This window comes from Peromyscus californicus, unplaced genomic scaffold (assembly GCF_007827085.1).
Source record: "Peromyscus californicus insignis strain IS unplaced genomic scaffold, ASM782708v3 Scaffold_11__1_contigs__length_118956290, whole genome shotgun sequence".
Lineage (NCBI taxonomy): Eukaryota > Metazoa > Chordata > Mammalia > Rodentia > Cricetidae > Peromyscus > Peromyscus californicus.
The window spans coordinates 52,580,649-52,596,225 of record NW_026294402.1 but is presented as its reverse complement, the minus strand read 5'-3'; the positions used below and the strand labels follow the sequence as shown (position 1 = coordinate 52,596,225).

General features: G+C 50.5%; 1 protein-coding gene across 1 annotated transcript in view; it reads left to right on the top strand.

Moving 5' to 3' along the window:
- Ccdc33 (coiled-coil domain containing 33) overlaps positions 1-15,577 on the top strand; it is a 102,473-nt gene that overhangs the window by 16,749 nt on the left and 70,147 nt on the right. The window contains exon 4 of the mRNA XM_052761970.1: positions 4,664-4,827. Within this exon, the coding sequence (XP_052617930.1) occupies positions 4,664-4,827 (164 nt within the window). The remainder of the gene's footprint in view (positions 1-4,663; positions 4,828-15,577) is intronic.

Sequence of the window (15,577 nt, the reverse complement as noted above, 5' to 3'; positions counted from 1 at the left end):
GAACCTGGAGCTCACTGAATAGCTAGAGTGGCTGGCCATTGAGCTCCAGGGATCTAGGATGCCTTTCTATATCCCCCACCCCTAACCCTACCAGCACTGGGATCACAGAGTCAGTCTGCCATGTGCCTAGATTTTGTGTGGGTGCTGGGGATCTGAATGCTGCTCCACATGCTTGTTTTCAGTTTTTCTATATTTTTGCCCCTTTTTATTTTCTTGTTGATTATTACTGTATACCCAGTGCTCAGAACATTACCTGGCATATAGTAGGTGCTCAATAAAGTTGTACTAGCAAGCACTTTACCCACTGAGCCATGCCCAGCCCCCTCATTTTAACTTCTTTTGCCATTCCTCGGCTCGTGACTTTTTTACTGGGGTAATATTTCTAAATTTCAGTGCACTTTGTTCCTTAGAAACTTTCACTCTGTTTTACTTAGGCAGCTTTCTCTTGTCATCCTTTTTTCTTTTTTTTTCCTTTGCTTTCTGATACAGGGTCTCACTGTGTGGCCCTAGCTGGCCCAGAACTCATGTAGACCAGGCAAGCCTTCAGATTTGTGGTGATCCTCCTTCCTCTGCCTCCTAAGTGATGGGATCCCAGGCAAGAGCCGCCAAGCCTGGTTATAATCCACACTGTGAGGCTTCCCTCCTGTGCTGAAGATTGAATACAAGGATCTTGTGCATAACAGGGAGGCTCTCTACCTGCAAGCTATCTCCCCAGCCTGAAATTTTAAAAACTGTAGTCAAACCTATCAGTTATCTTCCCTATGATTACTGACATTTTAAGTATGGTGTGTGTGTGTGTGTGTGTGTGTGTGTGTGTGAGGATCCAGCCTCAGGCCTTGTACATGCTCAGTATGTGCTCTCCCACTGAGCGGCACCTCAGCCCTGGGTCGTGGTGTGAAAAGGTGCTCCTGTGTCAGGCACTCCAACTCCTTGCGATTTCCAATCAGTCCTGAGGCTGCAAGCCCTAGGGGCAGGCATAGTAACCCAAAAAACGGGTCTGCATGAAGAAGCATGAAAAGAGTGGAGAGGTCTCATATCCTGAGTCCTTTTCTTCAGTATAAAGGGGTTTTACCAGCTACCCTAGTACCCAGGCAAGGTCGGTCATCAAAACTAGAAGGATTGTGAAATACTGGGGTTTTTTTTTCTGGTTTTTTTTTGTTGTTGTTGTTGTTTTTGTTGGTGGTGGTGGTGGTGGTGTGTGTGGTGTGTGTAGAGTTCAGAGGATGACTTTTAGAAACTGGCATTCTCCTACCCTGTTCTGAAGCAAGATCTCTCGTCATTTCTGCCCATCCCACATGCAGGGTAGTGAGTGACCTGCGAGTTTCTGGGCAGTTTTCTTGTCTCCATCCTCCATCTTGCCTCCGCAGTGCTAAGGCTACAGATGTATGACACCTCCCCTGGCTTTTTATATGGGTTATAGGGATCCGACTCAGGTTGCCAGGCCTACGCAGCAAGAATAACTTTTGCCTGCTAAGCCGTCTCACCGGCCTGAGAGACCATTTTTTTTTTTTTTTCGTTTTTCGAGACAGGGTTTCTCTGTGTAGCTTTGCGCCTTTCCTGGGACTCACTTGGTAGCCCAGGCTGGCCTTGAACTCACAGAGATCCACCTGGCTCTGCCTCCCGAGTGCTGGGATTAAAGGCGTGCGCCACCACTGCCCGGCGAGAGACCATTTTTTTTAAGCCCAACATTCAGCAGAGTCTAATAATTTGCCCAAATGGCATATCAGGGTCACAAGACCCTCTCAGGCCAGCATCCTTCTTGAGGACCTAGCTCAGGCTCTTCAGCTAGTGTGCTTTCAGATGTGGACCCTTCTGGGAGAGAGATACGGGCTTCTTAGCTTTCCATGGCTCCCCAGATCGCTGGAACAGCAGATAGGATGGAGTGAATCTCATTCATCCCTCTCCCTGGCAGAACCACCTGAAGCCTGCTGAAGGTGTAACTTGTCTGCTACTGGTCCCATTGCCTACTCACACCCCTCTCCTTCCTCACACACCCAACTCTGCCCCAAGCAACGAGCATTCTGGGACATCTGCTGGCTACTCCTTACCTGTGGAGGTCAAGTTTACTTGCATGGATGGACAAGATGTTGGGATTAGCAGCTTCCAAGCCTTCCCGGGGCCTGAGTCCTAAGGGGTAGCTGAGGGAACTCGGCTTGGAAACCAGCAGACTTTGTGCTTACCACCAGCCCCTTGTCTGTGGTCTGTGAGACTGTATTCTGCTGATTTCTGTATCTTAACAGTGTTGCATGGGTGAGCGAGAGTGGGGCCTGAGAGGCTGTGATGAGCTTGGAGCTCTGCTCTCATGGAAAAAGATTCTCTGCCCAGGATCAGCATCTTTACCCACAATTCCCTCCATATATATACATATGCATATATATATATATATATATTCCTATTGCTCCACAAATTCTTCAGTGTGACCAGGGGCAGAGACAGGCAGAGACATTGGTCCTGATGCAAGGACACCATGAGGAAGGAATGAGGCAAAATGAAGGCTGGCAGCCCTGACTCATCTCGTGTCCGCCCCCTACAGGCCATAACTTGGGTCCAGCCTCCCAGGCCCTAGGCCCAGCATGTCCATGGGGTCCACGCCTGCAGGCCTCACCAGGAGATGCCTGTCTAGCAGCTGGCCTCAAGCACACACACGAAGCACAAGCAGCGCTTCTGTAAGCTGTGTTTCCTGGAAGACTGTCCTGAGAGGCAGGCATGGAGTAGATGAGGAAGGAAGACACCCAATCTCTGGACCTGGCAGAGGCCTGGTGGCCTCCAGGGTTGCCAAGGACTCATAGAAACCCTTAGACAACTGCCATGGGAAGGAGCCTTTACTTCTGTGGCCCCAGGGAGCCCACCCATGGCAGGCTTGTGTCCTCACAGCAGCAAGGAGGTTCATCTGGCAGTACAAAGGAAGTCACTCACCTCTCCAAGCCTAACTTCATGGAACCTTAGACACACCAAGCCCTGGAAAAGCTGAATCACAAATCATTCTAGACATTCCCACTGGTGTGCAGGGAGACAGGCTCTGAGAGGGAGCATCTCAGAAGGGACAAAGGTGCTGTGACCTAGGTCTCTTGGCTTGTCAGCTGATGTCACCCCTGTATCAATCAGAACACAGGAAAGCAAGCTTGCGGGGGGGGGGGGGGGGGGGGGTGACCCCCCGCAGGGTGTGGCAGGGCACACAGTGGAAGCAGGATGCTGGAAGTCCTCTGACCTAGAGGAGTCTGTGAATGCTCCCCCTCCCCCACCTAGCAAGGCTCCCCTCCCTTCCACCCACACTTGCCATGCAGTGGGGGCAGGCAACTCTCATCAACACCTCTGCAGATGGTGACAGGCCCTGCTGGGTCCTGTTGGGGGAGGGAGCGGGTTCACTCCTCAGTCACAGGCAGAGGAGGCCTCCGTGGAACTGGCATGTGTAGGGCTGGGGAGCCCTGTTCTCACCTCCTAATGAGACAACTTGTGAGGCAGGGACCACAGCCTACAGCAAGTGAGGGATGTGGTAGGGATGCAGGGCTTAGAGTCTTCTGGAAAGAGCTGCCCAGGCAAAGGGAATACCAGGACAAGGGCTGGGGGGCCCTGGGGATGAAGAAGGGGGTTGTTTGTGGCTCCTGCTGTGATCACCCATGCAGTACCATGGCTCTGAGAATCTAATTAAGTGGCATTCATAAATGTTCCCAGGGTAAGCCATGCTGTTTCCTTTTCCCATGCTAGGAGGCAGGAGGGTGGAGCAGAGTGGTCGTTCCTGCCTGGCCCCAGCCCTCAGTGTCCCGTAGGATGGGTGTGAGATGACACTGGTGACCTCAGGTGGAGGTGTAGGAAAGAAGAAAGGTGGCAGTCACTAGGACCTGAGGAACAGGTGGCACTGAGGACTTATAGACAGAGGCACCTGCAGAAGCTTCTGGAGGGTCTGTGCTTGCCAGCCAAGGTGGCCTGACTTCTGTTGCAGTAGGGGACACACCAAGGGCCAGGGAAGAAGCAAGGGAGACCCTGGAGGATATGCAGTGTGTGAGACAGAGCTAGGGAGAAAATGGCTTCCTAGGCTACTGTTCCATAGTTCAGGAAGCAGGGTGATGTTACAGAGAGGAAAAGGTACTGGGAGGAATAGACAGTCAGGTCCACCCAGTCTACAGCCAAGACTCTCTGTGAGCACAGTTCAACACAAAATCACAGACTTACTTAAAACATAAAATTTGTATTTGACTGTATTTTATTTACTATTGTGTATGTCTGTGAGTGCAAATCAGAAGAAAACTGTTTTAGAAGTCACTTTTCTCTTTCCACCATGGGTTTCTGGAATCCAGCTCAGGTCATCAGGCTTACACAGCCAAAGGGAGAGCCAATTCACTGACCAATCATGTGTTGTTTTGCAACAAGGTCTCATATAACCCAGGCTGGTCTCAAACTGGAGTAGCTGAAGATGACTGAATTTCTGATCCTCCTGGTCCTCCTGCCTTTACCTCTTAAGGGCTGGGATTATAAATGTGCACCACCCTCAGCGGTTTTTATGAAATTTCTTCCTGATTTTTCCTTTGTTTTACAATTAAATACATGGTTCCCTAGCCAAAATTACAATGTCAAAAAGCTTCCAAATGCCTGGTAGAGGTTATGGGTGATAGTAGAGAGAAGCTTTCCATCAGAAGAGTCCACTTAGCCCTGGCTCTCCCCACAGGTTCCTGAAGAACCAGGGGACCCCCTGGATATCTCCCTGGACCCAGGTCCTGACACCAACTACCTGGCTCCCTATAATAAGGAGATTGTCACGGTCACTGTGCACGGAGCTACCAACCTTCCTGCCAGCAAGGATGGCTCTGAGCCGTGGCCCTATGTGGTGGTGTAAGTAGCTGTGGAAGCTGGGGTAGGGGTGGGCTTGGATCTGTGAACAGAAACCATCTGATGAACATTTGGAAACTGAGCTCCTGAAGGGACTGTGGTACCCAGAGATGTCATGCTAAGGCTGTACAAATGAGAGGCCTGTTCTGTCCCCTGCTGTGTGGTAATTGCTGCCAGGGCTGAGCAGGGCCTGACCTCACAAGGGCAAGGCCCTTGTCTGTAGTGCCTGTGCTGGGCTCAGAGTGGGGTGGGGATGGTCCGAGGAGATGTTATAAGCACAGATTTGAGTTTCAGTTTGTCTTAGGGGGAAAAAATTGAACTAGGGACACATACTTAGAAATGGAAACAGCCCCTAAGAATGGGAATGGGCTAGTGAGCTGGAAAGGTAAACATGGAAAAAACTCAGCGTGGGCTCACTACCTTCCTCTGGTCATTTACCTCCACCATCCATCACCTTATATAGAACGGACTTTTTTCCTGGGATGCTGCTTGTTACCTGAAGCCTGGCTGGGGAATGGCTTCCAGTCTTTCTCTGTCATCTGGCTCTTTGGCTACTTTCTGAAGTCCTTCCTTACTCTCCTGTCACAGAAAGACTTGGAGTCTGCCTCTCCTGACTTTTGGGGGTTCAAGAGGTTGTGCAACTTCCAGCCACCCGCTGTGGGCCCTTGCCTCTCCCCCTAGTTACTTCTGCCATGGAGTGGCCTGCCATGCCGTGTCTGCTGCCCCCACCTCATGAGCCTCAGTTCTCCTCCAAGAGCATGTGAGGCAACACTGTAGCCAGCCAGCTTTCCCTCTGGAGGGAAATTAGCTCCAGCTGCCTCCCACAGTTCTACCTGACACCTCCCTGCCTGCATCAGGCACTTCCTGCCCACTGCTCAGTCCCTTTGGAGAATGCCTGCCCCAGCCCTCATGTGTACAACCACTAAATCTTCACCTTCAAAGCATTGCTCAGACCTCCTCCTCCTCCAGACAGCCAGATCTACCAGAGTAGATCCCCTAGCAACGGCAACACATGTTTCTTGTCTGTCCCCAGAACTGAGGCTTCTTGCAGATCCCGGGTCTCATTCTCCCATTTCTCCAACAGTGCACCCAACACGGTCACAGACTAATGGGCCGAGGATGCAAAGCTTGGCTAAATGACAAGCAGCCCTTCTCACACCCCCTCTCCCACAAGGCATAGAGGCTGTGCTGAAGAACAACAGGTGAAGCTCTTGCCTGGTTTGCCCAGAAAAACCCCACCAGCCTCAGCCCAGCTTCTTGCCCTCTCCTCCCCCAGCTCCGTTACTTAACCAGGGAAGGACAGGTGGCAGAAAGCTGGCTTGGCGGGAGGCTGGTTTCTATTGGGAATGTACCTCAGCTTCTCAGCTATTTCCATAAACCAATTATCACTGATCATCTCAGGAGATTGAGGCCCTGCTTGTCACCAATCCAGCCTGGGCTGTGGAGGGGAGGGTAGCTGGATGACTGTGATGCTCCAAGACCCCTGCACCATCACCCTGTTGCCATAGGAACACACAAGGGAGGGGAGTCTAGGGAACATGAGCCTGGATGGGAGTGTAAAGAGCTGAGAACATCCTAGTCCCTCTGACCCTACGGCACAGCATGTAGGGTGGAAAGAGGGAGGCGTGCATCCCTACTCCCCTTTTCACGATGGGAGCAGGGCCTGTGCCAGGCTACAGCCTGGTCCCAGAGCTCCAGGCTGAGCTGCCAGCAACTCCAAGTGGTGCTAATGAGATGCAAATGGAAAGGAGAAGGAAGGGCTTCTGGGAAGGAAGGCCCAGCTGCCAGAACCCAGAGATGGTTTTCAGTGCTAACCCCCAGCCCCAGGTAGGAATCGCAGAGGGAGAACCAAGAACTCCCCCAAACCCTAGAGCTGGGCCCTAGACCCTGGGAAGAATTTGATGTCTTCCCACATCTGATTACAATACAGAACAACAAAGTATGCAATAAGAAAGTCCACTAAGTCTTTTCTCATATGGATATTTCAATGTATGTTTTTTCTTAATTATAAACATTTGAATGTAAAATCCGAAACTGTTAAAATCTAGAAGTAAACAGTTTTCCCCAGGATCCTTACATTGGTCTTGGCAATGATTTTTTTTTTTAATTTGACATCAAAAGTATAAGCAACGAAAGCAAAATAAACAAGTGGGTGACGAGAAGCTGAAAAGCTGTGTCGCAAAGGAAAAACGACCACTGACTTAAAGAAGCAGAATGGTCTAAAACGTGTGCACACCACACGTCTAATGAGGAGTCAGTGCCCAGAGCATATGGAGCACTCACACACCCCGATACTAGAAAACCAACTTGATTTAAAAAGGGCCCTGCTATGATAGCACACGCCTTTGATCCCAGCTACCAGGAGGCAGAGGCAGGCAGATCTCAGGGAGTTCAGGCCAGCCTGGGCTACAAAGTGAGTTCCAGGACAGCCAGGGACACACAGTGAGACCCCTTCTGAAAACAAACAAACAACAATAAAATCCAAAGAAAAAAAACAGGCAATGAGGGCTGGAAGTATAGCTCTGTGGTAGCGTGCTTGCCTAACATATACCAAGCCCTGAGTGCTGCACCACATAAAGCTAGCATGATGGCACATACCTGTAATGTCAGCACTTGGCCACTGAGGAAGATCACAAGTTCAAGGTCATCGTCCTTGACTATGCACTAAATTCAAGGCTAGCCCACACTGCATGAAACTGTTTCAAAACAAACAAACAAACATACAATCGGGTGACAGGTGTAAGAAAAGGTGCTCAGTACTACTAATGACCACAGACGTCCAAATCAGAACCTGTAGGCCATCCCCACCCACACCTGTTAAGTTGGCTGTTATCAGAAAGACAAGAAGTAGCCAGCATTGGGAAGGTAAAAGTGTTCATCACCAAGTCTGACGACCCGAGTTCAATCCTGGAACCCACATGTAGGAGAGAACTGATTCCCACAAGTTGTTCTCTGACCACACATACACCACAGCACATGTGCCGCTCCACCCCACAAACACTCAGATATACAAAATTAATTAAGTGCAATAAAAATTGCAAATATTGGTGAGGGTGTGGGAAGAAGGAAATCTCTCTAAACTATGACTAGAAATGCAAATTCATACAGTGGAAAACTCTGTGGAAGCTCCTCAAATGTTAAAAATAGGATTCGTATAGAGCCATCAATCCTACATCTGTGTACATTTCCAAAGGAAATGAAGTCAGCATCGTAAAGCAGTATCTGCATCCCTGTATTGTTATAGCATCATCACATGAAGATATAGAATGAACTTAAACATCTACCCATCAATGAGTGGGGAAATGACACACACACATACATGTCATAGGTAACTTCCTCTAACAGGGAAGACATAATGCTAAGTGAAATAAGCCAGGCACAGAAAGACCAATATCACATTATTTCTTTTAATGTGGAATCTCATTGAACTCACAAAATAGAGAGTAAAAGAGTAGTGCCAGGGTCTAGGGATAGAGAAAACAGGTGTCAGTCGGAGAGTCCAAACATCCATTTATAAGGTGAATACATTTGGGAATCTACTATACAGTACGGCAACTGTAGTTAATATTATACTGTAGACTTTAAATGTGGTGAGTCTTAAGCATTCCCACCACATACACACAAAAGGACAACTGTGAAGGGGTGGATGTGTTAGCTTGATTACATGGTATCACTCATAGTAGGTAAGTATGTCTAATATATATTTTTACTTTTCAATTATACCTAAATAAGGCCAGAATATGTATATATACATGCATATATAACTTCTTACTCTAAGCATTTTACCATGTTTTCTGGTGTCCTGAGTCTAGTCATCCAGCTTGGCTTACTGTACTCTGCCTGTCCATGCTGGTCCACCTCAGACCAGGGTGGGGATCCTGGGGTTCTTGTCTCAAATTCTTTCTGTCATCTTTGGCTTTATTGCTTTCCCAGCAGGCAGGTTTATAGTTGAGGTGGTTAGGGTGGGGCATGAAGTCCCAAACTACTCCCTCATCTGTTTCATTATCAGGAGCTACAAAGGGTTCAGGCCACCTCATCCCTCTGTAGACACCAGCCCCAGCCAGTCCAGTCACCACAGTTGTCTAGTCCAACAGGTCCAGTGGCTTGTTTTATGGTTCTGCCAGTCTCTATTCAAGCTGCCTTCCAATCCCACTCACTACCACATGACAACAATTCTCTCTTGAGTCTCTTGTGGGCACTGTACCTCAACTACATCCAAGGGACATCTCATCTGTGGGCACTGTAACTCAACTACATCCAAGGGACACCTCATCTGTGGACATTGTACCTCAACTACACCCAAGGGTCATCTCATCTGTGGGGATTGTACCTCAACTACATCCAAGGGACACCTCATCTGTGGGCATTGTACCTCAACTACATCCAAGGGACATCTCATCTGTGGGCACTGTAACTCAACTACATCCAAGGAACACCTCATCTGTGGGCACTGTACCTCAACTACATCCAAGGGTCACCTCATCTGTGTGGTCCCCCAGTAGCATTGGTGCCTGGTGACCACTCAGTGTCCTTAGAGCCTTTTCTTCTCTTGGCTTCCAAGATACCCTACTCTCACTTCCTCCCTGGCCTTGCTCCTCATGTCTTCTACACAGCATCAAATGTTGGCCCACCTTAGTTTCCTCCAAAGCCACCCATTCCTAGTATTCCCCATGCCATCTCGTGCCCATCCTGGCATCAGGAATCACATCTCACCCCATTCAATCTATGTCTAAGAATTCGGCCTTATCTCTTGAATTTGGCCACGTCTCTCCACCACTTAGCAGGCCAATGTGTTGTTTTCTCACCTGCTCTAGGCACATCCAATATTGCCACTTTGCCAATTTCCTTCTAAGGCAGGTTTCCCTTTGCTACTGTAGCATCAAAGTACCAAAGTGACCCCATGGCTCCCTACTGTTCCCAGGATGAAGAGAACTCCAGGCCCCACATGGCTGTCTTCACTCATTGGCTTTTCCAGCTTCCTAGCAGCATGACCCCGCTTCTCTACCTTTGCTCCAGCCATAATGGGAATCCTCCAGTTCTTGAGTAAACACTGTCCCCTCCCACCCCAGCCTTTGCACTCCTCTTACAATCTCACCTCCTCCAAGAAGAGACCCCTGATCTCCCAGGCCAGCATCTCCCCATTGCATACCTCCACAGTACTACAGACTTCCACGGTGATACAGCTCTGACTTTATGTGATTATTCACTCGCTGTTTGGCAGGTCCCACTGATTCCAGGAGCAACCACTGGGTCTCTCTTGTTCACTGTTCTTTCCCCACTACAAAACCTATGGAATATAGGAAGCTGGAAGCTAGTAATTGCTGGATGAATGGATGGATAGATGGATGGATGGATGGATGGATGGATAGATGGATGGATGGATGCTATTCTCACTTTGTGTAACTTTGGGAAAGTTGATTCATCTCTCCATGCCTGAATGCCTCATGTGGGAATGTTCAGAGAGCCTTGAAGATAGTAGTCAGGCAATGGGCGATACTGGCAGGTCCAACGCAAAACACAGAGTAAGGAGTCCTCAGCCAGCACTCACACTGGGCACATGAAACGCACCAGAAAAAAGCCCCAGGGCAGTAGAAAGAAATCAAACTGGGATCAGGAAGACCCAGAGTCTGGCCCACTGCCCCTGCCTTCCAGTGTGACCGCCAACCAGTCCCTGGTCTTCAAAGTCAGTCTTTCCATGGACCAGGATATGAGTGCCAGCCTCCATGTTGGTACAAGTCTGGTAGCCTGGCTTGCTGTCTAGCCTGGGAAACTGTCTGTTCTTTAGAGCCTACCTGTATTGCACAAGGCAGATTCCTCGCCCAGGTCTGCTGGGCCAGTGCCCAGGCCCCAGGTCTCCCCTAACTTGTCCAGTGTCCAGAACCTATCTCCCAGCCTGGCACAGAAGAACCTGTCAGTCACAGCCCAGCAGGCACCAGGAAGGTAGTGGTCCTGACAGGTGGGGGTACCACAGTGGGCCGGATGGGGGAGCACCAGGAGATAGCCTGTGGATTCTGACCCCTGGCCAAAGTCTGGCGAAGGACTGCCCATGCTGGCAGCTGCTGCTTTGGCTGCCTGCTGCCCTGAGCTAATGAGTGGGGGCAGAGCCAGCCTGGGTGGTTCCTCTGTGCATGTGGCCAGGCCTGGCTTAGCTGAGCTCAGGGTGAGAAACAGGTCAGGGCCAGACAGTCATAGTCAGGAGTGAGCCCTCACCCTGGTCCACATCTTGGTCACAGATGGCTCTGTCCCTTGTGACTGATTGGAAGGGATATTGGAAGCAGACAGTAAAGATTTCAGTAAGAGGCGAGTTAAAGAACCGCATGTTCGAGGCATATGTGCCCAGAGAGTGTGTAGGCTCCAGGCCTCATCTTACATATGGACATCTTGCAGCTCAGAGCATTTCTAGGATCCTTGAGGTCACACAGTGAATAGGTCCCCAGGCGAGGATCCAGGATTCCAAAATCCAAAGTCCTTTCTATCTCCCAGCTGAACTGACCTTTTATGCAGTAGTTTCCTCTCTTGGAGGAGGAATGTTGGCGTCAAGGCCGTAACAGCCTTCCAAAGAGATGCAGTGACCAGCCTGTGCTCTGGACCTACCTGCCCTGCCTGTAACCAAGGGGCCACAGAGGGTAAGAATCTAAGCAAAGAAGGTAGAAGTCCAGGATAACTCATCGGTGACCTCTGCCTCAACAACCAGAGGGTTGAGCTTAGCAAAATGAACACTAACAGTGACCATACTTGAGGGACAGTTCCAGGAAGAAAGTGGCCCCCGTGTGGTGTGTAACTTGGTCCTGTTTTAAGCTCACCAGCAATCCAGTTCCCTATACACCCCTAACAGCGGGGCCCTGGGAGGGAAGTGATATTGTCCCCTCGAAGTAGCCAAGAAGTCCGAGGCCCTGGAGAGGGAAGGACTGGACTGTGGTGATTGGCTGGCCCTGGAATAGTGCAGATAAAGGTAGTAGTTCCTGTCTGACCACTGACTCTAGTAGAGATCAAGGCTCCTTGTCTTCCAGAAGGATACCCCTGGGGAAAGAGACAAGGCTGGGGAGCAGATCCTGGTGGGCCCTGGGACTCCATCATCCTGGAAGGCCTCAGTCCCGTAGCCCGATTTCCTGCCCACATCTGCTCCATATGGTTTCACTCTCGAGGCTCAGAGCCTCCAAATTTGTGTTCTGTGAGAACCTCCCAGTGTCCCAGAACTGTAAACACAGCTGGTGTCAAAGTGGGGCTGGCCTGGGACACCCTCACCCCAGCCAGACACTACAGTCTTTCCAGATGTTCCCCCATCCGCTCAGCACAAGGCTCCTGAGGCTTCGTTCTGAAATGAACGTTCAGCCCTGACGGTATGAGCCCTCTCCGGGTCACCAGTCTCCTGAGAAATAGCCAGGGGGGCAATGCTGCCCAGCAGAAGCAAGCATGCTTGGGAAGAGGGTGAGCAGCAGGGCAGGGAGGGCTCCTTCTGGAGTCCACGGCACGTGATGCACAGGCCTCAGAGCTTTTTTTTACTGAGCGTGTGCAGAGTCCCTACCAAGCTACTCCCTCCCCAGACATCATGGGCTGCTGGGAGCGCTTGGGCTTCCCTCTAAACTTTGTCTGAACTCCCCCTGCCCTGGCTGGGCCCTGTGGGCTTCAGAAATAGGTGTCTCGTGGTGTAGCGTACAGCAGACATAGGGGGCCACCTGGCAGAGGCCTCTGGGTCCCACTTCAGCTCCACCTGTCCTTGCCTCTTCCCCGTGCCTGTCACCCTCCACCCAGCCACACAGCTTCCATCAGAAGGGACTTCACTAACAATGTCAAAGTTCACACTTTCAGGGCCGGACCTGTGACATAGCCCTGAGGTCGTTGGTGTGTGATGTAATAGGGCGTAGCAGAGCCTGGCAAAGGCCAAGGGCCCTGGCTCCATCAGAGCACCCCCCACCCCACCCCAACACCTGCCTGCTGATCTCCGATTTGGGGGAATTGGGGCTTGTCTACACTGTGTTGAAATCCAGATTTCTGTGTGAAATCCAGAGCTTGCAATGCAGGCCAAACAGCCCTGGTCAGCTAGAGTCTGCAGCGGCCCCTCACAGCTCTCCCCTCCCCGCGCAGCCTTGACTCAATGCCACATCGCGCTGTGCTGACTAGTCTCCTCCTCCCCGAAGAGTCGCTTCCCCTAGCAGTGTCCCTTTGCTTGTGTGAGCAGGCATTGCCTCTTCGAAGCCTCCCTTTTTCTCATTTCCGGGATGGCCAGATACCCTTCCCTGCCTCTGGCTTTCCTCTAGCCTCCACACCTGCAAATACTGCTTCCAACTCCATTGTGGCCTCTTCTATGCACACCGTCTCTCCTTGGAGTCTCTTCCACCCCAGGTGTCCTCACACTGCACCCTGAAAGCCCTAGAAGACCTGGGTCCAATTTGCGCCTCCCCTCAGCCCTGTGAATGGACGTGTGGACAGAGCTTCCTCACCTTATCTGGTACCATTAGCTACAGGGCCCCTTGGTGGAAGAAATGTTCAAGAACAAGTCTGGATCCCCAGCAGCGGAGCCAGGAGCCAAGACTCCAATCAACAGCTGTGCACCTGAACCCCTATCCACCTCCTCTGGCCTTTAGTGGGACCAGCCCGGAATCCTCAGAAAGCTGTGGGATTTACCTCTGGAAAGGATAAAGGGTAAAATTCCTCTCCTCTTCCCATAGGAAGGGGGCTAAGAGGATTGGGGGAGGGGCCGGTAGATGTGACCCAGTCTTCCCAAGCATCTCAAGACCTGAGGACAGTGATCTGGGTGCTGTGAAGGTGTTGGAGGAGTTTGGTCCAAAGACTAGCTCAGAACTGTGGCTGGGGACTCCGAAGATGGTCTGTGTGTCTTGGAAAACCAGAGCCAGGATCCAGCTATGAGGCCCTGTGAGAACAGAGAGGCCGGGATCTGGGCTGGACTCCTGAAGAGGTTTAGTCCCTACAGCCAGGCTTGGCTTCCCCCACCTTTAAGAAGAGTCGGCTGGGACAGCCCTTGGGATCCGAGCTTGCCTTCTGCTTCCAGGGCAGAGTTACAGGCAGGGTCCCAGCACCTGAGCCAAGGGTGCCCAGTACAGCTTCAGGAAAAGAGCTATCTCCATATGCCTTCCCACAACCATCCCTTGTCCTCATTCCCATGAAGTTGGGGCCCACTGGCCAAGACTGGGAGGTAAGATATGAGCACCTGACATGGCTGGTCAGGTCCCTGCTCCTGAAGTCAGTAGTGTATGTGGGAGGAAGGAGCTGGTAAGGTGACACTGTCCCCACTCCTCTGTCCTCTGTCCACAGTCTTCCCAGAGAATATCTGAACAGGCTCAAGTCCCCAGCATTTGGGCAAGGAGACACCCCAGACCCCAGAACTAGGAATAATAAATCTGAACATTCAGGAAGAATTCTGAGGCTGGGAAGTTCACCTCAGAGTCTGGCCTGGGTCCCTTCTGTGCTAAGGCTGCTTACAGAGGCAAGGGGATGCTAGGAGAGTGGATGGTCAATGATTGATCTGTTGAGAGGATCTCAAGACATGAGACCTTCTCAAGTTGTCTCGCTCAGACCCACAGCTTGTCACAGGGACTGTCATTTGCCCACACAGGATTCTGGTGCCTCCCTAACCTAAGAAGGTGACTTCTGAGAGCCTCACCATGATGACCTAGGATAGATGTCCCCTGAGGCTTGCAGGTGAGGCAGGCAGCAGGCTGTCTTTGGTCCAGTGCTGTCCCCAGCCTCAGAGACCATCTTTGGGAAACAGGGAAGTTCCTTTTCCAGAAGAGAGAGGATGTGACAATGCCCAGTCCACAGGGTTGACTATAAATTTACCTCAGACATTGTGTTCTGTGGACCACAGTTCCCTCTTGAACCACGTGGGAAGATCCACCCAGCTAACTGAGTTCTGAAAAGAGATGGCATCTCCACCCCCATGAAGGGCTCCTCTAAGAACAGCTGAAGTGGAAAGGGATGAGGTAGAGAGACAAAGTCTCATTTTGGCTTTTGGCTTTTTAAGATGGAATCTTATTATGGAGCCCTGGGCAGCCTAGATCTTACTATACAGACCAGGCTGGCCTCAAACTTATGGTAAAACCCTCCCAAGTGTGGACTCACAGAGATGCAACACAACACTCAACCTGAACTATAAAGAACTTTTTGGCTTAACCACATTTAATTTCTGTTCCCAAAGCTAAGTCACTTCCTATAGATGGCCGAGTTAGTTTCCTGTTGGCAGGGGATCCCTGACCTCAGCTTATACTTTCCTAGTTCCAGAGTCATCCTGTGGATGAAGACTCTCCTAGTTTGCTTCCATGCTGCCATAAACACTATGACCAAAGGCAACTTGGAAAAGAAAAGGTTTATTTCAGCTTACAGGTTACAGTTCATCACAAGGGAGGTCAAAGCAAGAACTCCAGGTAGGTGCTTAAGCAGAAACCAATGGAAGAATGCTTCTTACTGGCTGGCTTGCTGTGGCTTCCTCAGCTACATTTCTTATATAATCCATGCCCAAGGATGACGCTGCCCACAGTGGACTGGGCCCTCCTACATGGGCTAGCAATCCAGAAAGTGTTCCATAGAGCAATCTAATGGAGGAGATTCCTTAATTAAGATTCCCTCTTCCCAGGTATGTCTAAGTTTATGTCAAGTTGACAAAAATTAACCACAGAGGCCCACCAGGTGTTGTTTTATCATCAGCAATTAGTGATGGTTCATTAGTCTGTAATTAATCAATGAAACTCGGGATGAGAGCCCACCACTTTGCAGAAGAAAACAGCTCCGTTTATGC